The sequence below is a fragment of the Ascaphus truei genome, chromosome 2 (genome assembly GCF_040206685.1).
Source record: "Ascaphus truei isolate aAscTru1 chromosome 2, aAscTru1.hap1, whole genome shotgun sequence".
In the NCBI taxonomy this organism is placed as follows: domain Eukaryota; kingdom Metazoa; phylum Chordata; class Amphibia; order Anura; family Ascaphidae; genus Ascaphus; species Ascaphus truei.
The window spans coordinates 101,583,435-101,608,053 of record NC_134484.1 but is presented as its reverse complement, the minus strand read 5'-3'; the positions used below and the strand labels follow the sequence as shown (position 1 = coordinate 101,608,053).

Here is a 24,619-nt window from a genome sequence, read left to right as displayed (position 1 = left end):
TACAATAAACGATCTTTTGCATATTTCAGGTATTGCATCTAGAGCTATTAAGCCAACTTTAGGCTTGATTGACCCTGTTCACACACTTCATATGCCTGAGAGAGTTGTTGCTAACAGTGGCTTTGATGTACTTTGGTAAGTATAACCAGTCCATAAAATTGAGAAAACGAAAGGAAATATACTATTCACATCAATAGGCCGATACTGCTTTTCCGCTGAAATGCAATTTTTGGCCCCACAGAGGCATCCGCCTGCAGACAATACTCATGTACAAAAGTCCTTCAGTTTTATTTCTTCAGATTAACTTTAGATATTGTTAGGTGGTTTCCATGGTTACACATGAAGTCAAAGGGTATGTTTGATGTGTCACTTAGGCTCTTGTGAAAGGGTTTGGCGCCCAAAATGTTGAACCTCTCATTTGCAGGTGTATAAGCCTTTGTAAGTACTGATTTTTAGATCTGTACGGTTTGCCATTTTTGCTATTCTATATGTATATATTTTACTGTTATATACACTTTGATGCTATTTTTGTAGTGTTAGATACTCAATAACTGTACTAATAATCTTATCCAATAATATAGGCTTTTTTTTCTTCTTTTTATCCAATTGTTCTCTCATATTTATTTACTATTGATACGTGGCGTGTTCAAATAAACATATCTCGTAAATTGACATTTAATAAAATGTGTGAAATTCATCATTGAATTTCTCACAAGGTAACCTGAAATGGTTAGCAAATGCTCAAAATATAAAATCAGCTTTAAAAAAAATCCTATGGAAAACAGAAAATTGGTGTTTTTCACTAAACTAATAGCTGTTGGCAACCCCTCCCCCAATGGCCAATCACTTGAATGGACATCCCAGTTTAGTGAATAACACCCCGCAGAATGTGTGCAGATCCTCATACACAGGTAATCTGCGGAATTGTAACTGCATTGTTTTACAACGTCTTATGCATATACAAATTCAAAGGTCATGTCCACTTGTGTCTTATCAGTGTGCATGGACATTGCTGTGCGACGTAACTAACTAAAGGGGTTAATAAAGTAACAAACCTCCATGCTTTCTTGCCATTTGTCTCTGACAGCCATGCACTGGAGTCATACACGGCCCTCCCTTATCACATGCGCAGCCCTTGTCCTACCAACCCAATCGACCGTCCAGCTTATCAGGGAAGCAACCCCATCAGTGATGTCTGGGCTAAACATGCCTTGAGGATTGTGGCCAAGTTTTTAAAGAGGTACGTTTACTCTGCTTTTCAAAGTAGCTATGGTTGTGTTAGCCTGGGAGTTCATGTGATAGGTTTACATAACAGTGGAGACGGTTCCTATAGATATTAAAGAATCCACAAAGCGCCTTTTTGTGCTGGAGGGGCCTTGTGGTATGGTTGGTTCATTGGCTGTTTAGCGGAAGTGATTGGGTCCATTGTTGGCAGAAATGTGGCAGACCGTCTTTCTCCTTCACGCGTAAGTCAGACTTTTTTTTACAGTTGAAGACCCATCTGCTCCAGTTTTTTTCGTTCAAATGAAACTTCATAAATGTAGTCACTTTGTGATAGCTCAAGTTACTTCCGGGAGCCAGCGCAAAGAGCAAGGTTTGTTTATGATAAAGATAACTTTATGTAACTATGTAACAACCGCTTTGGAACTTTAAAATTAAAAGAAAAAACAATTCGTTGGAATTGTACCTTTTAAAGGAGCAATCCAATCAATATTCTACACGTGTGGTTTTTTTTTTTAATGATAAGAAATCAGTTCTGCAGTATTAGATAATACTTACTGCATTTGTTTTAAATTGTATTATTCAACTATTTATTTTTTTTACGTTATATTTTATTGATTTTTTCCCACTGTAAAGAGGGATGAGGGTTAAAAATGTAAAAAAAGAAGGGGATGGTGTGGGAACAGAAACAAATATGACTTGAGGAGGGTGGGCGTTGTAGAGCACATTTTAAGCCATACAAATACACAGTAATTATACCATTGGATGGAACATTATTATATTTAGCCACGGTGTAGTATGGTTTAAGTCAATTATCGCCCTTCTATATGGTTGGTCTTAGACTCTTTGTTTATTTCAGTGTCGAGGAACTCAGATCTATTTGTGTGTCTATACCTAAAAGGGAATCTTCTATAATGTGAGAAGGTTCTGGTGCTGTTCCCATATATTGCTACATTTAACAATGGTTCCCATATATTGCTACATTTGGTTAGGGAATCATTGATTTAAGCTATTATTTTTTCATAATGAAGCAGCAGCCAGCTTTTGTTTATTTTTCAGATATCTGGTATCGGACCTTTGCACGTGGCCACTATATTGCACTTGGTGGCCACCAATATATATAGAATCCGCTTGCGTTCTCCGTATGATACATTCTGGAGCGGCTTGTTAAGTAGCACTGACAAAGTATCAATTTCCGCAGTACGTCCCAGAACCTCATTTATTAACTGAGATTTTTTGGCCATAATCCACAATATTTGTATATACCCGTTTTATGGAGAAAATTTTTTTTGGGGTTGAAATAGCAAAATCTCCCACTGCATCAACTATATTTAATCCATTAAATAGGCCACTGACATTAGTTTATTTTGGTCCTTGGATTGACTGCACCTTTAAAGTTCACAGCAAAGGCCTCTATGCAATAGTCTGCAAAGCCGCAATCCTGTGCTAGGTGGGCTGAAAAATCTTCTGGGAAACAGGGAACTGGCTTCACAGCATAATTAATATGGGCCTAAATCTCTGAAAATAACTTCTAACACATAGTAAAAATGATCATCTTTCCTTGTCCTGTTCCATGTATTCAGAACAAAAAAACAATATTTCAGCATATGATCCACAAGGAACCCACCAGTACTGTAGGTTCCTGCTTTGTTACAGAGGGGCTGGAAGGATACCCAGTGTAGCATGTTCATTACCACTGGGTATTCCTCTCTTGAACAGCAGACTCCCTCTGTGATACACCTGATTTTGCTATATTGCACATAGCTAGTTTTAGTTTTTTTTGCTCAAGAAGATTCACTTCCAGAAGCAAAAGATTGTATTGATAAAAAAATAAAAATCTATTTTAATTTGGCTTAAGGTTCTTCTAGTGATGTATATATTGGGATCAGGAAGCAGTGATTGTGTATCTGTTGTCTTCTAAACTGGTCTTTATGTTTTGCTTCCTGAGGATTATCAGAATAGAAGCTTGTAAAACCACACAGGCTAAGCTTGATGGACCCTATATCTTTCTTCACTCAAAAAGGCTTTTGTTCACAGAGCCGTAAGAAATCCTGATGATCGTGAAGCTCGATTCTCGATGCATTTAGCGAGCTCATTTGCTGGCATTGGCTTTGGAAATGCTGGGGTACATCTATGGTAAGCCAAGTATACCCTTTTCTGTATGTATAACTACATTTATTCATATACTAAATGTTCTGTAAGTATGGAAATGATACCTTTTAAGTAGCAGTCCACCTGAAATGTGGAAGAACTGGGACGATCTTCTGGCGTAGGTCTTCCCCAAAGGATTTCCATCTGCTTTGTTATTGCTTTTGCTAATCCTTCCTGTTTCCCCTGTACACCACCTTTTGCCCGTGTTGATCTTTTTCCTATTTAAGGTGTCTTCTGTTCCCCTGGATAGTTTTCCTTCTGTAATACAATGTAAGGTGTATGATGTTAATACAATACAGTTGCAATAAAATATTGCATTGCTTTCTTTTCCAGTCATGGGATGTCTTACCCTATCTCCGGCCTGGTGAAGACCTACAGAGCCAAGGATTATATTGTGGAGCATCCACTAGTGGTAAAACTATAACCTATTCTTATTCATTTGCTAAAGAGCTACAGTGTAACTCTGTCCCTCTTATGATTAAAGAGGCAATTCAAGCAGCTTAACAATTATGTGTGTGTGTGTGTGTGTGTATATATATATATATATATATATATATGTAACCCTGCTTCCCCCCTTCCCCCAGTCTCTACGGTGGTGTCTAGGGTGCATGAGGGCAGATTACATGCGGTGTGGTGCATACCTGTGAGGAACAGGAGGGCCTGAGCTTCCCGCGATGTTATTGGGGAGCCAGGACCGGGCATCTGGGGTGGTAGCCTCCATGATCTCTCTTAGTGGTGCAGCGCCCCCATCTTCTATACTCCCAGGAATATGGGACAGGACCTGTATAGAAGAACCCCTTGGGTCCCAGGGTAATAGCTTCCAATTCACACACAGTCTTTGGTAACAAAGGATAGTCTCTTTTATTGGGAGATCAGCAACTCCCAACGGTAGTGGCGTCCAGCAGCCGCAACAACAACAGCCAAGCTGTACTTATTACTCCGCTCTCCTCACACACAGATATCTCCTCCAACAGGATGGTCTGTGCTGAGGCTTCAATACCCCGCGGCCCACCCCCGAGGTTATCCTCGCGATGGGGCTTGGTTTCTCCCCATCACCCCAGGCAGAGGGGTGAGGGGCATTGGTCCACCAGGTCTATAACGCTATCAGCTCTACTAAAGGGGCTGAGTCTCTCCACTCCTCTCTCTGCTCCTGCACGGCTGTGCAGGTGAGACCGCGGTCTCCTCCAACTCCTTGGACCGATCTGCAGGGCTCACTACTCAGAGATGTCCCACTGCAGACTCTCTGCATACTACTGGCAACTACCTAACTCACAGGAGTTGGCTGCTAAATATAGAGCTAGCCCCACCTCTCGTGATGTCAGCAGAACCTCACCTCTTGCTCACGCCTGCAGCCTCCAGCCTCCAGGCCTGCATCTACCACTCAGGGCAGGGCTATGAAGGGGGAAAACCCATGATGATTACTGGTGCCTGATCTTAACAGGACTTACCACAGTAGAAGGGAGATAGGTATAGCCTGTGCTGTTTACAGGGGGCTACACTCTCCCTATGGTGGAATCCAATGGTCCCCACTTGGACCTAGTTTTAGCATCTAGTTTGGTATTAGCATTTAGTTTGGTATCTAACGACTATGGCCCGGTCAGCTCGACTTAGTTTGGTGAGTTTGCGGTGCCCTGCCCTGCTCGGCAGTACCCAAAATACAGGCTCCTCTGGAGCTACCTCATCATACAAGATACTGGGGCCTCGAGGTACAATCAGTTTCTGTTCTATTTCCCTAAACCGGTGATCTAACTCATCCTCCACCTCCCGCGGAGTGAAAGAACCAGCCGCCCACCAATGGTCTACTACATCATTCTTAATTAATACGAACCGTGTACGGTCCATCCCCTCGTGGTATCCGGTGAACAAAGGCGCCCACCATTTGTCGCGGTGTTCTTACTCTGCGGAATGACTAGTGCGTTCTACATCAGACTCTACCTGTGATGATACACCGGACGTACCCGCATCAGTAGATCGCGAGCAATTTCTCCTTCCCTTGGCATTATAATACGTAGTGGAGTTCATTTTGTGCACCACTTTGCTGGTAGACCCAGCCTCTACTGGAGTGCGAGACCCACGGGCCCTCCCTCTAGCTGCAGGAGAAAATGGCACAGGGTTAGGCACAGGTACAACACTTGAATACGGTATCTCCCCATCAGACCCTTCATCACTCAACTCCCAATCCCGCAAGTCCTTCGAGTATTTGGGGTATTTACATAACTTATCCATGGTAGGTCCCGGTGGCATCACTCGTGATGGGACAGTGGCCGGGGCAGTGGAGCTATAGACCGGGGCTGGGGGAACGTCCAGGGCATTGTCCAGCAAGCGGGTGACACCACGCCCAATGAACATTTTCTTAGAGGCACTCCCCGCCATACTTATGGCTTCTCGGGAGGGGCCTCGACTCTGTAGGGTAGCCAGGGCAATGGCTGAGTCTATGCTTCGAGAGGAGAACACTCCTCCAGGCCTTCTCTTTCCGGTGGAACCGGAAACGACGTCATCAGGATCGCCTGCAGAATCTCCACCCGCTCTGTGGTCATGCACCGGAAGTGCGTCGAGGACCTACAGGGGCGATGGCGGAGCATCCGGTACACGGTCGAACAAGTAGGCCTCAAGCCTCTCTTTCTCGTTCGCCGGGATTGTGGTCTGCGCCTGGCGGGAGTAAGTGGGTGGTGCAGTCTCCTTACCGCTCCGCTGCTTTTTGATGACATCGGGCTCCTCTAGGATCGTCTCGGTCTCCGTCTCCGCCGCACTGGGAGTCACCACTGCGGTGGGACTCTTACGGGCCTCCGGCTGCACCAGCGCTCGCCGTCGGATGGTTTCCGGACTTGTCTGCTCTCTCTTGATGCCTTTGGGGTGGTTCGCCGGTAGGCGCATCGCCACCGATGTCACGCCAATCTCATCTTCGGAGGAAATCACAATCGGTTCCTTCGCTGGGGAGTCACCTGGTTCTTCGGCGATACAACCAGTGGGTATATTACAAAAAAAGACGGTGTGAAACAGCGCTATAAATACTAAATAATACACTTGAAATAGTGAAAATAAAAAACAACACTGGCAGCCAGGTAAAAACTGACAGTACAGTCAGTCAGACAGCATAGGAAAAAAGAGTATACCGGCGCCACAGATAATAAAGTGAAAAGTCCAAACCAAATAGTGTAAAGTCCAAATGGAGTCCTAATACAACTGGTGATGAAGGATTCTCACATCAACGAAGTGCAATATGTGAAAAAGGAAAAAGAAACAAATTATGGTGCAGTATGTCAGTCACTGAGGCTAAAAATATGGACAGACTAACAACACAAGACAAACAGGACAAACAGACGAAAACACACTAGCAAGGCTTGATAATAATGAAACAAAGCTAATTTATTACTGGGTGTGGAGGGTTAAAAATAACACGCATCCGGAGGGGTAAAAGTGGAACCCTACTCACAAGACGCTAGACAAATACAGGCAACAAGCTGGAATCATGCTGGTGGGCTTCCAAGATGGCGACCGGAGCACTCTCACTGACGTCCTCACGTGACAGGGATGGAAGGTGAGTCACACGAATGACGAGATTTCCGGGCGGATGTGACGTCACGCCACACAATAGTCCCACCGCAGACGTTTCATTATTATCAAGCCTTGCTAGTGTGTTTTCGTCTGTTTGTCCTGTTTGTCTTGTGTTGTTAGTCTGTCCATATTATTAGCCTCAGTGAAACACATACTGCACCATAATTTGTTTCTTTTTCTTTTTCCACATATTACACTTCGTTGATGTGAGAATCCTTCATCACCAGTTGTATTAGGACTCCATTTGGACTTTACACTATTTGGTTTGGACTTTTCACTTTATTATCTGTGGCGCCGGTATACTCTTTTTTCCTAACCAGTGGGTATAGGTACAAAGTGGTCTCGCTCTGGTACCTCCACTGCGGTCACGCTCTTCTCTGTTGCCAGCTCGCTCAGTTCAATAGCGGGCTGAGCCTTGGTTCCTCCCGATTTGGTATAACGGGGAACCAGGGCAGTCTTTTCTTTACCTTCCGCCACCTCCGTCAATGTTCCCGGAGAGGCACCCCGCGGGGTTCCAAACAAAGGCCCCGGCTCATTCGGCCAAAGGTAAAACGCGCCACATTGAGGGCATCGGGCCCTGGTGCTTGGTACCGCGCCCGGTATCCCGCAGTGGACGCACAAACACTGAATGTATTCGTGCTCAGCTACCTCCACTACCAGTAGGCCTCCTGGTAATTGGTAGATGGAAGTACTCATCTCGGACATGGTTCGCTCAGGGTTGGAACAGCTCAGTGTTTCAGATCCTTACTCCTCGAATGCCAGACAAAAGTGAAGCTCTTCGCTCAGGCTTCCGGTCCCTCCCTTCGCTGGGGAGGACTTTCCTGATTGGCTCTCCTTGTGCCCCCTCCCTCTGGTGGAATCCAGAGGCGGATCTTTTCTTCTTCAGCGTGACGTGGCCTGGCTTTCTGACCATTCACGGCACAGGTGGGCTTTCGCTCCCCTTGCAAAGAATCCGGGTTTGGCACCAGATTATTACACATGTCCCGCCACATTCTCCTAATAGTCTCTGTGCACGACGCACGTGCTTGCTCCAGGCTTGGCGGGAACCGCCATTTTAGATCACTGTTCTTGCTCCGCGGAGCACATGTAGGGATGGACGCCATCTTGGATGAGTCCTCCAAACACCCATGTGCCCTATCCTCAGTGTCTAACGGGTATCTCGTACCTAAACACTGACTGACTGACAACTGTGTGCTCTGCATTCTGTTTCTCACTAACTTGAGGTGGCTTCTACCCCAGGCTCAGCGGAACTCCTCTCCTCCATGCACTGTACTCGATGTCTACCATGCAAGTGTTCTGTGGTGCGTGTGTGTGGGTGATAGCTAAGGTACCTCTTTTCTAGGTACGGGCGTCTCCTACTTTTGGCCACTCATAGCGCGTGCCCTGGGCCATGGTCACTGGACTGGTTAACAGGCTGACCCCCCCAGTTGCCTCACGCTACCTGCCTCAAGGGACTCGGTCAGCTCTAACTATTCACCCTTCCTACGCCACCTCCTATGGGCGCCCAAGGCGTACTGTGCGAGAGTCTGCACTCTCCTGACTACCCTCGGCATATGCAATTGCACCCATCCTTCTCCAACACTTGCACGGAGAGTGCATCTCACTCTGCCCGTTCCGCCTGCTATAAGCCGGTCCTGTTCTGACATATATCTCAGCAGCGCCTCCAAATGTAACCCTGCTTCCCCCCTTCCCCCAGACTCTACGGTGGTGTCTAGGGTGCATGAGGGCAGATTACATGCGGTGTGGTGCATACCTGTGAGGAACAGGAGGGCCTGAGCTTCCCGCGATGTTATTGGGGAGCCAGGACCGGGCTTCTAGGGTGGTAGCCTCCATGATCTCTTAGTGGTGCAGAGCCTCCATCTATACTCCCAGGAATATGGGACATGACCTGTATAGAAGAACCCCTTGGGTCCCAGGGTAATTGCTTCCAATTCACACACAGTCTTTGGTAACAAAGGATAGTCTCTTTTATTGGGAGATCAGCAACTCCCAACGGTAGTGGTGTCCAGCAGCCGCAACAACAGCCAAGCTGTACTTATTACTCCGCTCTCCTCACACACAGATATCTCCTCCGACAGGATGGTCTGGGCTGAGGCTTCAATACCCCGCGGCCCACCCCCGAGATTATCCTCGCGGTGGGGCTTGGATTCTCCCCATCACCCCAGGCAGAGGGGTGAGGGGCATTGGTCCACCAGGTCTATAACGCTATCAGCTCTACTAAAGGGGCTGAGTCTCTCCACTCCTCTCTCTGCTCCTGCACGGCTGTGCAGGTGAGACCGCGGTCTCCTCCATCTCCTTGCACCGATCCGCAGGGCTCACTACTCAGACATGTCCCACTGCAGACTCTCTGCATACTACTGGCAACTATCTAACTCACAGGAGTTGGCTGCTAAATATAGAGCTAGCCCCACCTCACGTGATGTCAGCAGAACCTCCCCTCTTGCTCACGCCTGCAGCAGAGTCCAGGCCTGCATCTACCACTCAGGGCAGGGCTATGAAGGGGGAAAACCCATGATGATTACTGGTGCCTGATCTTAACAGGACTTACCACAGTAGAAGGGAGATAGGTATAGCCTGTGCTGTTTACAGGGGGCTACATATGTATATGAACAAAAAACAAACAGAAGCGCAAGCTCCATAGCATGTAACTGTTTAAACAAAAGAGTACATTTATTAAAAAACTGCAGCCCAAAGGAAATGCACTTACAGGATTAAAAAAAGCAACCATACGTGGGAGAGAAATCTCTGTGTGTAGTCATCTGTGGGGGTGAGAGGGTCCCAGGTAGGTAAGGTTCATCTGCACAGCTTGTAGCCACCACCAACTCCTGTCACAAGTTGGCGCCAGGAGACTGAGTCAATCAGTGCCTCCACGTCCTCTGCTCCTGCATAGGATAATTGGCAGCGCTTCAAATTGCAGCTAGTAAGATCTCAGGGACGCCCAGGACTCAGTGTAGACACACCCACAGCGCGATGTCATCACCAACCCTACGCGTTACGTCACACAAAGGCAACTTCGTTATTTTTGACTTTGTTTTTTTCACTATCACTTTATAGTTTGAAGTTATATGTAGTTAAAAGTGTGTTGATTTTTATTAGGATTTTATTGATTCATATAATTTATTATCATTATTCTATATATATTGTTACTATTATCCACCTGAGCGCTACTTAATTTTGTGTTGGTCTTTGAGATATATATATATATTCGTCTTCAAACGGTAACGTATTGCCTAATTATATATATATATATATATATATATATATATATATATATATATAATTAGGCAATACGTTACCGTTTGAAGACGAATATCAGAGGCAGCACTCCAGGTAAGTGGTCAAAAGAAATTTGTATTAACAAGACATCTTATCCAACGTTTCAGTCCTCGTGCGGGACCTTTCTCAAGGTGATGTGGGTGATGTGAATATATATATTCAACAGAGATGGTACTGTACTAGCATCATAGTATGACACTCTTCCTTCCATCTTTTGAAGAACATCAGTGTCTTGGCTGAAGTGTCCAAACTCCCAATGGGGCAGGTATAATGCTGTACATCCTACAGAGATAGCAATAACACCAATGTATCAGGCAGCACTATTGCTGCCTTGTGTATTTATATTATTGTTATCATACTGTGCGTCTGAGGCAGGAATATAGAAGAAGCACTTCTTTATTCATAGGAAGAAATTATTCTCCTGCATAATAAACATTTTTTTTTCTATTTCATCATTTCATGACAGTTTTGCCGAGGAATTTTAATGAAAGGAGATGCAAAATGTCACTTTTTCTCCAAATTCGACAAACATTGTGATATTTGACCATTTTTCCCCTTGATTTTATATTACATAGTAGATGAGGTTGAAAAAAGACTTCCGTCCATCAAGTTCAACATATGCTAAATTTAGACAACAGATACTTTATCCTATATCTATACTTATTGATCCAGAGGAAGGCAAACAAAAAACCCCATTAAGGGCAAAAATTAATTCCTTCCTGACTCCAAGAATTGGCAATCGGATTAATCCCTGGATCAACATCCTTCCCATGTATACTTATTTGGTATATCCCTGTATAACTTTCCCATCTAAAAAGATGTCCAACCTTTTTTTGAACAAATCTATTGTATCTGCCATCACAGTCTCCATGGGTAATGAATTGCACATTTTAACTGCCCTTACTGTAAAGAACCCTTTCCTTTGTTGCTGGTGAAATTTCCTTTCCTCCAACCTTAAGGGATGGCCCCGAGTCCTTTGTACTGCCCGTGGGATGAATAGTTCTTTTGAAAGCTCCTTGTATTGTCTCCGTATATATTTGTATATAGTTATCATATCCCCTCTTAGACGCCTCTTTTCTAATGTAAATAAATCTAATTTAGCTACCTCTCCTCATAAGTTAGAATGTCCATACCCTTTATTAATTTGGTGGCTGTTCTCTGCACTCTCTCTAGTTCCATAATGTCTTTTCTTAGGATTGGCGCCTAAGAAAGCTAATTTGTGTGCCCAATGACCTGCACATAGGTGTTGTGATGATATGACCCAGCACATTTTTCTTTGTGAACGACAACTTTTTTTCATAGAGAAAATTTACATTTAGCAGAGATTGCGTAGTGCTGAGAACAGTTTACACCTCTCTATTAGCGAGGTAGTTGCAGAGAGGCTGAGCATGAAAGCTTTCACTGTTGAGAAGCATGAAGAGCACATCTTGACATGTGATTTCCAACACACATCCTGTAACTGAAAGCGAAATCTCAATTACCTGCATGGAAAAAAAAGATCATATGAAATAATTGGTACAGGGGGGAAATTCTGGGTCCGTTTACTATATTGCCATATCTGTACCAAATAAGATTGCCAGGTGTGCAGTATTGAACTGGACTGTCCTGTATTTGGGCACACTGTCCAGTAATAAATGAGAGGTAATACTGGACATGTATGTGTCTGGTATTACCTCTCTGTATCTAGTGACCCGACCAGTTGGGGAGGGGGGGGAGCTTATTTCCCCGAACAGGGACAGAGCAGGGATGTTGCCAGGGGGCTAGGCAACTTCCTCCATCCGGATTGGCTGCTGATGCTGTGTAATGCAGCCAATCAGGAGGAGGTGTCCGGAGCCAGAGGGTGGGGCCAAGGAGAGGAGGAAACAGCATGGAGCATTGAGATGTGTGCGTGTCTCGAGCGCGTTGCACCTTTCATCATTGTGTCCAGTATTTTTGGAGAAGCCACCTGGTAACCCTAGTACCAATCACTTGTAAACTTAGTGAATTTTAGACTTCTAAAACATGATATATCTTCAGGGCCTTTGTGATTGCTACATAAGAGAATGTGGGTTTATTGAGATCATATAATTTCAGTGTTTCTATAAGTAGTTCCAGTGTCGTCAGTACAGCAGCCTCACTAACAAGTATACATTTAATTAGCAGACTTCATGAAAATTGGATAAAAAAAAAAGGAGGGGAAATCCCACTTTCTCCCTGATAAAAGTTCCTTCATGCCTATGGCCAACTAATGGCCTACCGTTTTCCTCTCAAATCTCCCTGATGTGATCATTCACAGCTTCGCGTTTCTTCGTATGATAAGTTACAATCGAGAAATGCAATGGGTGGTTGCATTGCAAAACAGCTTGCAACTGGAAATTAGATCTGCTTTATACTAATGCATTGCGTAGGGCGGAAGTTGCTGGGAGGTATACGGGGGGTCATGGGAGACATTTCTAAGGTATGTAAATGTAGCCGAGTCCCCCTCATTACCTCCGGTGAGGGGAACTGCCTGACTGATCAGTGATACGCCGGAGCTCCGCGCGAGTGAGGAAGGTAGCGGCTGCTGCTGCAAACTTGTTCCGCATGCGTAGTTGCAGCAGGAGTGGCGGCCATCTTTAAATGCCTGCAAAAGGCTTTAGGAACTACAAGCCCCATGAGGTATTGCGGGAAAAAGAGCCTGGTGGCCATGTTGGATTGGCTCTGCATGGACTGTAACAGAACTACGAGTCCCAGAATCCTCGTGGGGGGGGGGGTGGAGGGGGGGAATACCACAAGGACTGTTCCAGCCAATGGGATTTATGCCGCCTGAAGGAGCAGGATATCCTCCGTGAGCGGAGAGCCCGCGAGGCAGAGCTGAGAGAGGCAGCAAGCTGGAAGGTAGTGTCCAGGGAGCAGCAGCTTCCTGGCTAGGCCAGACCTTGCCCCTTAGGCCCCAGATAGCCACAGTCATACCTAGAGGAGTATTGTAGGGAAGGCCCCAGATAGAGACCCTTCCCCTTAGAGCATAGTAGTATGGCTGAGCAGTTTATGGACGTCCACCCGGTGACCTGCGGCCTGGAACCAGACTGCAGGTTCAGACACATTTGTATGAGACACTCCGGCTGAGCTCACCCCACGTGGAGGACTGGACTCTAAGGCGTGAGGGGATTGTTGGAGGCCCCGCAGCGTGGGACCGATTCAGCACGCGGCTGCAAGCAGCACCTGGGTACTGGAGTACCCAGGCAGGTACCCAACGTGCACCAACATAACACCGGGGGTAGCGCTACCTCACATTTGGGTTGGATTGCAGGCCCGGACACCTGGGGTTATTGGTGCCCCGGCATCCTCAGTACATTGGGGAAAAACCACTCCGTGTTTGGGGTCACTGCACTATATGGTTTTTTTCATAGTAGTGTGTGTTATACCCATATATATTGTGTACAGTAAAGATCAGCAATATACATTGTGTAGTGTTATTGTTTACTAGTGTGTACTGGTTCCTGTGAGGGGTTATCCCGCCAACGCTGGGATCCCTTATAGGTGGAGGCGCTGCATGCACAGAGATAGAGCTCACCCCAGGCTCCCAGAAGTGGAGGTTCAGGCCTGCTGTGAGCATACAGGTATCAGCAGCTCGCGTAGTCCCTTTAGACATAGGGAAAGGGGGCTGCATAAATATGTTTGTTTTTCTTATTGTATTTCCTCACCTTGATAAAGGCTGCGTGGATCAACAGAAAAGTCAGATTTTGGCAATGAAACTCTGTCGTGCCCTCCTCTTACTTCCTTGCTCATATTATACTAATGTATTCCCGTTGCTATTGCTATTTTCTAGAACACCTCTTAATGATAATATAGCTACATAGAATGAATGTCAGTTATTTATTTCTATTACGTGTGCAACCTGAGGCTGCTCATAAATCTGACTGTGGGTTATTTAATCTGCATTCGGACATGTAACCCTTTCTCTTTATGTGTACAATCTGTTACATGTTTTGAATTGCATCCAGAACGATTAACCCTTTCCCTGTGAAATGTGGTCAATGCGCTGCAGTGCCCTCTGGCAGCCAAAGTGTTAAATACAGGAACGTGCAGGTGTACTCTGTAAAGCTGTAATATTATTCTTAAAACTGAATGTGTTTAAACTGTATGGTATGGATACCACTGGCCTTATGTTCTTGGCTACGTTATCTCTGCTTAATACTAAATGCTAGTTCTGTACTAACAGGCAGTATGGTGATGTGTTGTTTTGTTTTTACTTCCAGCCTCATGGTCTTTCCGTCGTGCTCACTTCCCCTGCAGTGTTCTCTTTCACAGCATCGATGTGTCCAGAGCGACACCTGGAGGCGGCAGAGATTCTTGGTAGGACGTCTCTTTCTTTCTTCTTCCGTCCTATCTCTTTATCTCCCAACCCCTTTCTCACCTCTCTCTCTCTCTCTCTTTCCTTTCTCTCTTTCCTTTCTCTCTCATTCCTTTCTCTCTCATTCCTTTCTCCCCTTCTCTCCCTTTCTTTCTTTCCCTCTTTGCTCTTTCATAGCAAGTGTGTGTGTGCGCACATACACAGTTATTTGTCGTGTTTAGTACCACTATTTCTCATGGTAAAATTGACATGAATGACGGTTCATATCATGCAATACTGTTTTAAAATTAAGAAATAAAGGCAACAACTCTCCACATTAAAAAATAAAGAACGCAATATTTAAGTTTAATACTCATTTTGCATCTAGAGCAGGGGTGAGTCCCCCTTTTCATCCATAAAATTTCTTGGGGGCCCCCCCTGCCTGATGTAATCAAAATCACATGACGTCAGCGCACGTGAGTTGGTTCAGCCAATGAAGGCAAACCAGCTTTGTGACGCGTCTACAATCTCCTGCAGCCAAGTTCACACATCGCTTGGGCTGCAGGCGTGCGCGCAGGCAGTATAGTATTATTGGATCACTGTTTATTTTATTGTTTGCTGGCATCTGGTAATATGTTTTTTTCTGGTGCACAAAGGCAATCCATTTGAGGGGGCATTCATCCACCTCTTTGCTACCTCCCTTCCCTCTCCCCCCCCCCCCCTTTTATCCCTTCCCCTCCCTTTTTTCCTTCTCACATTTGCTTTCCGCAGTGTCATCCACTCCTACCTACCAGTATTATGTATTATTTATTTATTCCCTTTTTAAATGTTGCCCAGGGATCAGGTACCCCCATAACCAAGGGGGGTACTGATGGATCTCCCCTGCTGATTAATACTCCCAAGTGGCCCCCCAAAACTCACCATCCTCCCAAGCCCCTCTATTCTGCCTGACCTTCATCCCTCCGTTTAGCTGGGGGGGGGAGGTAAGGGGGGGTTTGGCGCTCCGTTGATCTCTTCCTGGTCCTGCTAGAGCTCCCTGGGGATAGTTGATCATGAGGCAGGGGCCTGCTCCGGCTCCTCCAGGTGCTGGAAGGCCCTGATACCAGTGGGTGTGCAGCTCATTGGTCTGAAAGGGGAACCACCTCCTCCCCCGCCAGAATTTCCCTCCCCTCTCCCCCAGCAGCAGCAGACACAGCAAAGCGTGCAGCTGCAGCTGGAACATCAATCACTCGCCGGTGCCGGACAGACCTGCAGCGCGTTTGATGTCACTGCGCTGGGGCGTGCTCCTCCCCTGGCTTCCTTGGAGCCATTTCTCTTCAGCCGCCGTACCTCCGCAGCCCCCGCGCGCACCATGATGCCGCCAGCTAGGGTGACCAGACTTTCAAAAGTAAAAACCGGGACACAACATAAAAAGTATTGATAACACAAAGTAGACCGGAATCCTCGTGGAAAAAGTGAAGCAGAGCCGGTCCAAGAAGAAAACAATCCGGGGCGAAGCGAATGAATTAAAAGTATTATTTATTGGGGGTGCACAGCATGGTGGCGCGACATGTTTCATGCTGAGATAGCGCTTCCTCAAAGAGTATCCTCAGTATAACACAAATTACATCACTTAAAAATAAATATTATGATATTTGTCTAATAGCGTCCTCATTTATGCTGCATTATTAATCTCTCTCTCTCCCCGCCACATCAGGACCTCTCTCCCCTCTTCCACAGTCTCACTCTCCTCTCCCCGCAGTCTTTCCTTCTCCCTGTGTTTCTCACTCTCTCTCCAGTGTCTCTCTATCCCTACCATCAAGTGCCTCTCCCTCCCCCATACTCTCCCTCTCCCAGTGTGTCTCTCTTTCTCCATCCCCCTAGTGTCTCTCTCTCACTCCCTCCCCCAGTCTCTCTCCCTCCCTCCCCCAGTGTCTCTCTCTCCCTCCAGCCATTGTGTGTCTCTTCCTCCCACCAGTGTCTCTCTCACCTTCCCCCAGGGTGTCTCACCTTCCCCCCAGTGCCTTTCTCTCCCCCTCCCCTCAATATGTCTCACCCCCATATCGCACTTTCACTCCCCTCCCACCTCTCCATGTCTCTCTTTCACCCACCTCTCCATGTCTCTCTTTCACTCACCTCCCACCTCTCCATGTCTCTCGTTCACTCACCTCCCACCTCTCCATGTCTCTCCTTCACTCGCCTCCCACCTCTCCATGTCTCTTTCACTCACCTCCTACTTCTCCATGTCTCTCTTTCACCCACCTCCCACCTCTCCATGTCTCTTTCACCCACCTCTCCATGTCTCTCTTTCACCCCCTCCCACCTCTCCATGTCTCTTTCACCCCCCTTCCCATGTCCCTCTTTGATCCCCCACCCCATCCCCATCTCTCTCTTTGACCCCCCTCCCACCTCTCCCTTTGACCCCACTCCCACCTCTCCCTTTGAGCCCCCTCCCACCTCTACCTTTGAGCCCCCTCTCACCTCTCCATGTCTCTCTTTGACCCCCCTCCCACCTCTCCATGTCTCTCTTTGAGCCCCCTCCCACCTCTCCAGGTCTCTCTTTGACCCACGTCTCCGTCTCTCTTTGACCCCCTCCCACCTCTCCATGACTCTCTTTGACCCCCCTCCCACCTCTCCATGACTCTCTTTGACCCCCTCTCCATGACACACACTCTCACACACACCTTATCATGCTGCGTTCAGCAAGGCAAAGCCTGTGCTGCATGAGCTGTGCAGCACAGCACCACCTAATGACTGAAGGAGAAATTGCAGCTACCGACTGCTTTTCTCTGCTTCTGGCAAAATCGCCCCCGCCGCTTGCTCCCCCCCTAAACAATCTTACGCCCCCCCCCCCCCTGTTTGCGCACCACTGATTTAGAGTTCCTGCCGTTCTTATTTGCAGTTTTGAATGTGGTTTAGCCTTGGACCACTTACACAAACCGTGCACCCACTTTGATTAATTGATGTATATTGATCTGTGGCTTTATATTTTTATTGTTCTTTTAAGGACCAGGCATTTTCCTTTCCCTTTGCTTCATAATGCTTTGCCAAATCCATCAGCAATGAATGGACTGTGAACCCCCCCAAAAAGAAATGTAAAATTGAACTGTGAAAAAACAGATTTTCAAAATCCAATAAAACAAAACACGTTACATGTGCAAGTGGTTTTCAGATCTCTCCTCAAGGGCCATTAGCCACACCAGGTTTTAGTTATCACCCATGCTTTTTCACAGAGGCGAATGCATCTAATTTGTACAGTAAGCAAAATCGTAGGGCACTGGTCCCAATGAACAGGGCTCAGTAACAAGTGGACTGTTGTAAACAATAAAGCATAATATTCACTGGTACTGGGGAATAACCAGTTAATGAAAGCTACGTGAGTCTCCTATAGGGCCCGTATACATGAAATTGGACAGTATGAATGTCTCTATGAGAAGCTGACTGACCTATATACTGTATATATCATAATGGTCAGATCAACTAAATCAATGAGACAAACTGTACAAGCAACTTATAAAATCATGAATAATGAACAGGCAGAGTACTCACAAATGTAGCAGTTCAGCCCCCGTTGTATGCGTGCATCACGCCAGAAGCAAGAAGAAAACCGGTCCGTGAGGTCCAAGAGCGGAGCACAGCTGCAGTGAAGAAAGGGGGGGGGGGGTTACAAACCAGCAGAAACCGTTAAAAAAGCCTTTATTTCATGGTAGTGAGGGGTCGGAAAATGTATTTGACAAAGGGATTCTTCCCGAAACGCGTCAGAGTATTTTCCGACCCCTGACTACCATGAAATAAAGGCTTTTTTAGCGGTTTCTGCTGGTTTGTAGCCCCCCTTTCTTCACTGCAGCTGTGCTCCGCTCTTGGACCTCACGGACCGGTTTTCTAATGTGTACAGTATGTGAATCGGACATTGGTTGTTTCACACAAAAACCATGTCTAGCTCAGGGCTTTGAGAACCACTAGCCAATGTCATACCAGCCAACTATGGTAAATCAAGGTCAATGGTCTGATAATGAAAGGAATACAATCCCAGGACTGGAACATTGTGCACACTGTTGATCTGTAGATAGTTGGCAGATATGCCTATGTACACTGCCATGTTAACTCTGCTTACAGGCATACCCCGCTTTAACATACGCAATGGGACCGGAGCATGTATGTAAAGTGAAAATGTACTTAAAGTGAAGCACTACCTTTTCCCCACTTATCGATGCATGTACTGTACTGCAATCATCATATACGTGCATAACTGATGTAAATAACGCATTTGTAACAGGCTCTATAGCCTCCCCGCTTGTGCACAGCTTCGGTAGAGGTAGGGAGCCAGTATTGCTGTTCAGGACGTGCTGACAGGCGCATGCGTGAGCTGCTGTTTGCCTATTGAGCGAGATGTACTTACTCGCGAGTGTACTTAAAGTGAGTGTCCTTAAACCGGGGTATGCCTGTACACTACTGGCTACAATCACATTCAAGGAGTTAAACTATGTGTGTGAACTGCAATGTATATTCACGATCATTATTATTTATGGTCTGCCGGGCAGTACCATTTATTTACACGAGTGACCAAACTTGATCGTTTAGGATTAAGCAATACAAATATTTACGGTAAAGCTATATTCCCTAATTACTTTACTGCGAAAAAGAAATACAAAACACTGGATTTGTTCTTTCTGTGGTAAGTAAAAATGTTGCTAATTGATGACATCGACTCCGGGAAAAGACATTTCAGGGTCGATAGTTCTGTATTCCCTGTGCGACGACATAGGGTCTATGTATCAACGAAGAGAAAAATGTGCGTTGACGCACGGCTGCTCTTTTCAGAGCAGAGCTGCGGCATGTAAGAATCGTTTCTTACATCTGATGCAGAATTTAAGACTTGTGCAACTTCACATATGGAGGATTTTGAGGGCAAATAAAAAGGAAATAGGATGGTGCAGTGAGACGCAGAATATGACATCTCATCATAACCTGTGCTCCATGTAACTGCAACTACTCCTACTGATACTCCCCAGCTCCTCCTACTCACACTCCCCAGCTCCTCGTACTGACACCCCCAACGCCTCCTACTGACACTCCCCGCTCCTCCTACTGATACTCCCCAGCTCCTCCTACTGACACCCCGAACTCCTCCTACTGATACTCCCCAGCTCCTCCTACTGACACTCCCCAGCTCCTCCTACTGACACCCCCAACTCCTCCTACTGATACTCCCCAACTCCTCCTACTGATACTCCCCAGCTCCTCCTACTGACACTCCCCAGCTCCTCCTACTGACACCCCCAACTCCTCCTACTGATACTCCCCAACTCCTCCTACTGACACTCCCCGCTCCTCCTACTGATACTCCCCAGCTCCTCCTACTGACACCCCCAACTCCTCCTACTGATACTCCCCAGCTCCCCCTACTGACACTCGCCAACTCCTCCTACTGACACTCCCCAGCTCCTCCTACTGACACTCCAACTCCTCCTACTGACACTCCCCAGCTCCTCCTACTGACACCCCCCAGCTCCTCCTACTGACACTCCCCAGCTCCTCCTACTGACACTCCCCAACTCCTCCTACTCACACTCCCCAGCTCCTCCTACTCACACTCCCCAGCTCCTCCTACTCACACTCCCCAGCTCCTCCTACTCACACTCCCCAGCTCCTCCTACTCACACACCCCAGCTCCTCCTACTCACACACCCCAGCTCCTCCTACTGACACTCCCCAGCTCCTCCTACTCACACCTCAGCTCCTCCTACTCACACTCCCCAAGGTGCAAACTAGGGCAGATGGGACAAAAATTGGAGAAACGTACGTCTATAATCACAGAGGGGCAACCACCGCAGTAATTTTTTGTTGTGGCGCTCCAGGGGTCCCAGTAATGCGCATTTACAATTAGATTGTGAGCTCTTCGGGACAGGGGCTCCTTTTCCTAAATGTCACTTTTATGTCTTAAAGCACTTCTTCCCATAATGTGTTATTCGTATTATTTGTTATTTATATGACGGTCACATGTATTACTGTTGTGTAGCGCTATGCACATTAATGGTGCTATATAAATAAAGATATACATATACATACATTTTACTGCCCCTGCCTGTGTGACTCCTTACTAGCCATTATCCTTAGCATTATACATTGACAGCATACGTTAGTTATCCTTAACATATCCGGGAATAGTCAAGTCTTTTATTTATTTATATAAGAGTTCATTTTGTCGATGACGAACATTGGCAGCATACGTCTTTCTCTGCCTACTCTCCTTCTATGGAGTGACTCCTGGCACAAATCTCCTTCTGTACATATGATGCAAGAGAGAAATATAGATTGGCACCAAAGCACCATTTTGTTTGCTTTGAACTATCTATCCTAGAGAGTTTGGTCTTCCCTTCGCCTGCTTTAATCACCTTTATCTGACATCCTATGCATTGCTTTGCCACTAGATAGCAGCAGACACTCAATTTTGCTGCTAAAGTCTATGTAAGCTTTTTGCATTCACTGACATATAAGAGCCTCTTGTGTTCTTAGCATTAAAGAATTGAGTCTGTCAACAATATGCTAAATACATCTTCTGAAAGGTAATACATCTCAGTTTCCTAAAAGGAAGCAGTCTTCTACATGTGTTTTATTTAACGTAATTCTGTCTGATATATTCATGACCGTTTACTCATCATAATACCTTATTTTTTTTTAAATCTGGAAAGAGAAGATTCAAACTTCCTTTCAGCAAAAGAGAGGCCGCTGTTAGGCATTCAGACTGTATTATGACTAAATTAAATCCATAACAGGCTTCCTCCTCACCTCTCTAGCCTACAATCAAAGCTTTATGTGCTCATTTAGGAGCTGACATCCGCCCTGCCAAAATCAAAGATGCTGGGCTTATCTTGGCAGACACATTACGGAAATTCTTATTTGACCTGAATGTTGATGATGGTTTGGCGGCTATTGGATATACTACAGCAGATATTCCTGCCTTGGTGAAAGGAACGTTGCCTCAGGTAAGATATGAAAATATATTACTCTTTTCTTTCTTTCACTCAATCTTTATGTGGCCAGATTAGGCTGCACTGTGTTGCCGGCTGTGTGGCAGGAAAAGTGGGCTGGTGCCTGATTACATAGTATATGTGTAGCCAGGTCCCCTCTGGCTCCCCAGACATTCGGTTCTCTCTCTCTTAGCTGCGACAGCGTGAGGGCAGTTGCAGGGGTGATCGCGTCACCGGGGGCTTCCAGCGACATCAGCTACAGGGTGCCGCCATCTTGTGTGCGTTTGCGCATACGCGGAAGCTCACACACTCGCAGTATAGCCCCAGATGCGATACAGCAGCCATTACAGGGAGTGAGAAGAGGCGCTCCATAGTCAGGGACATCCCCCAGTTCGCACATGCGCAGTTAGCAGCGGTGGCGGCCATTACACAGTGCGCACGAGGCCCCAATGTTAAAGAGAGCCATCAAGGACTACAGTTCCCAGCAGCCTCTGGGAACTGCACTTTCACCCTGGTCACAGGCAGCCTGACAGCCAATAAGGCTGATAGATTCTCATGCTGCCAAGTTGCAACAATGTTGTGTGAAGACAGGGATTGTCAGTTAGGAGCTGGGACACAGAGAGGGGAGGGTGTGTTTGTGCAAGGAGGAAAGTAGCCTCCTGCACTAGGCCAGAAGTCTCCCCTTAGCCCCCAGCTAGGCCCTACTCACCTCAGCTTGTGGTTTCTACAGGGACTCCCCTTAGACTAGGGACAGGGTCCTGTAGAACCTAGACAAGTGAGGGTCCAGCCAGGAACCGTGACTATCCTGGCAATTGCTGTGAAGGTGATTTGCTGTGAAGGTGAATTGCGTGAAGGTATAACATCCTCTGCGTTAGCAAGGATAAGAGACATTATAAAGGTGGATCACTCCATGCGGGAGCCACCCACCGTTGAGACGGAGGGATCTTGGATCATCTCCTGGAGCAAGGGATTCCAAGTAAAGGTCATCTGCGCACCCGGTAGCAGGAGCACTGGGCAGGTATTATCCAAGTCACCAAGTGCACCACCTATACACTTCATCTTAGTGGGCAGCGCTGTCCCACACGTGGGTGGGGTTGTGGGACTTTGGGTACAAGGACTTTGGGAATACTGTGTAAGGAGGTTATAGCCCAGTTAGGGGCAAGGTTATAGCTGCTCGCTAGTGGCAGAGGGTGGCATATATATCGTTGTGCATACTGATGATGTTGCACTGTTAAAGTATGATACTCTGTGTTGTGTTGCTATACAATATGATGTGATGTTATTGTGTTATTTGCTCGTTCAGTAAACCTTTTAGCCATAACCCTGGTCTATGTGGTTTCTGGGTGTGTTCCTATGCTAGGGCCATTCTACATTCCTATAGAATCCTACATAGGTGGAGGCGCTGACCGAAGAGAACGTTCCAGAGATTCACCCCAGGCTCTCACTAGCAGAGGCTCAGGCCTCCTGTGAGCCTGACAGGTATAATGCACCACACCAGGTAACATTAGGTTCCCCGCACACACACACTATATGCGAATGGGTGGGGGGGGAAAACCTGTTACATATGCATATCACCAAAAATTATTCGTGGCTATTTCGCCATTTTTTTGCAGCAGTCGCGGTTATTTGTCATAGACTATCTACGGTTGTTAAACATGCAAGAAGCCTTGTTTAAAAGTAAATGTTATTTCCGTGCTAAAGTTTGCTGTAATATAGTTGAGGGACTGTATATCAAGCTCTCAAAATGGAAGCTATTGCCATGAAATGGATGCTGAGAGATTATTTTAGCACATTCATTTTCTTTGCATCCCTGTAGCCAATTTGCTAGGGTGAAAATACTGGACCGGTTTACAGATGTACCAAGACTTGACGTCTTCGGTGCCGTGGCCACTCGCGGTCATGTGACTGCGATGGTCGCGACACCGAAAGATTAATGCTGCAGGTGTCCCATTGAGAAGCATGAACCCCTCACCCCCCACCACAGCGCAATCGCAGCAGGTACGGTCCCCATCGCCGTAGACTTTTGCTTGTTTGTCTGCAGCGCTGGACGGGCAAGCTGTTTACATTCCTGCGGCCAAAGAAACCTGATGTTTTTGAAGGGAGAAAGTTTCCTGAGCTGTTAACTACGAAAACTTAATTTATTATCCAACTTAAAATAATGACATATGTTAAAAAAAATATGTATCCCAGCAATATAGTGTAACTAACACTTTCATAATTACAATATGTAGAAGGGTAGGTATTAACACTTCTATCTATACCTTTTCATGGCTTTCAGAAGCAAAACTTCTCCCTTCATCTGGACCTGCTCAAGTGAGACAGGTAGCTCACGAAAACGTGTCAATATCAAATGTTGTTAGTCCATTAAAAGGGTTTTTGCAAACAGAAGTGTTGATACATTTCCTTCCTTAGACTTGATTGAACTAATATGGCTATAACATTATTTTGCTTTGTAGTTTCTTGCTTTTCCCTAAACACTCGGTACCTGGGGTCTGGTGCCAGAAAACACTTTATGGCATATTCAAATAAATGGGCGGTAAGATGTCTTCCGTCACCGACTGGTGTCTTATGGAATAAGTGTATCGTCCTCTGTGTTATTGCATCTATCATGATACATATCCTTCTGCTGTTTCCTTTCTCTGACACAACTCTGAAATATAAAGGCAATTTGTAAAAAAAAAAAAAAAAAAAATAGAAATATTGTAGGAAAAATATCCCTTTGAAATGTTTTGTACGTAGAACCAAAATCTTGCAATTACAAACTTGCACTTTTGCTTTCCGTTTTAGGAGCGCGTAACCAAGCTGTCACCGCGACCGCATTCCACAGAAGAACTGTCAGGCTTGTTTGAGGCTTCCATGAAACTTTACTGATCTAAAACAGCGGAGGAGGACACATTGATGCCTGATCTGCAGAAATAACCACAAGATGATGATAATATATGAAAATTGAAATAAATATTGTTTGTTCCTGCTAGTGGTTTTAGATGTTTGTCTGTAGAGTGCCAGTTTTAACCACTTCACTGCAAAGAGCATTTTCAAAGTATTCCTCTGCTTTGCCCTGGGTTTGGAACACTGCTGAAATGGATAAGGAGCCTCATTAATTATCTTCACTGGCTTTTTATGGTGTGAAAACAGATGTAGCAAGACTAAGGTCTTTGGTTCTTCAACTGAGCTG

At 46.0% G+C, this 24,619-nt stretch overlaps 1 protein-coding gene across 2 annotated transcripts in view; it reads left to right on the top strand.

Annotated features, from left to right (window-relative positions):
• Positions 1 to 24,416, top strand: part of ADHFE1 (alcohol dehydrogenase iron containing 1) — a 58,710-nt gene extending 34,294 nt beyond the window's left edge. For both annotated transcript variants that reach the window (XM_075584009.1, XM_075584008.1), the window contains 7 exons: positions 30 to 135; positions 1,088 to 1,240; positions 3,259 to 3,357; positions 3,706 to 3,784; positions 14,421 to 14,517; positions 21,302 to 21,459; positions 24,232 to 24,416. In XM_075584009.1, coding sequence (XP_075440124.1) covers positions 30 to 135; positions 1,088 to 1,240; positions 3,259 to 3,357; positions 3,706 to 3,784; positions 14,421 to 14,517; positions 21,302 to 21,459; positions 24,232 to 24,315 — 776 coding nt within the window. In that variant the 3' untranslated portion in view covers positions 24,316 to 24,416. The remainder of the gene's footprint in view (positions 1 to 29; positions 136 to 1,087; positions 1,241 to 3,258; positions 3,358 to 3,705; positions 3,785 to 14,420; positions 14,518 to 21,301; positions 21,460 to 24,231) is intronic.
• Positions 24,417 to 24,619: the final 203 nt, after the last annotated feature.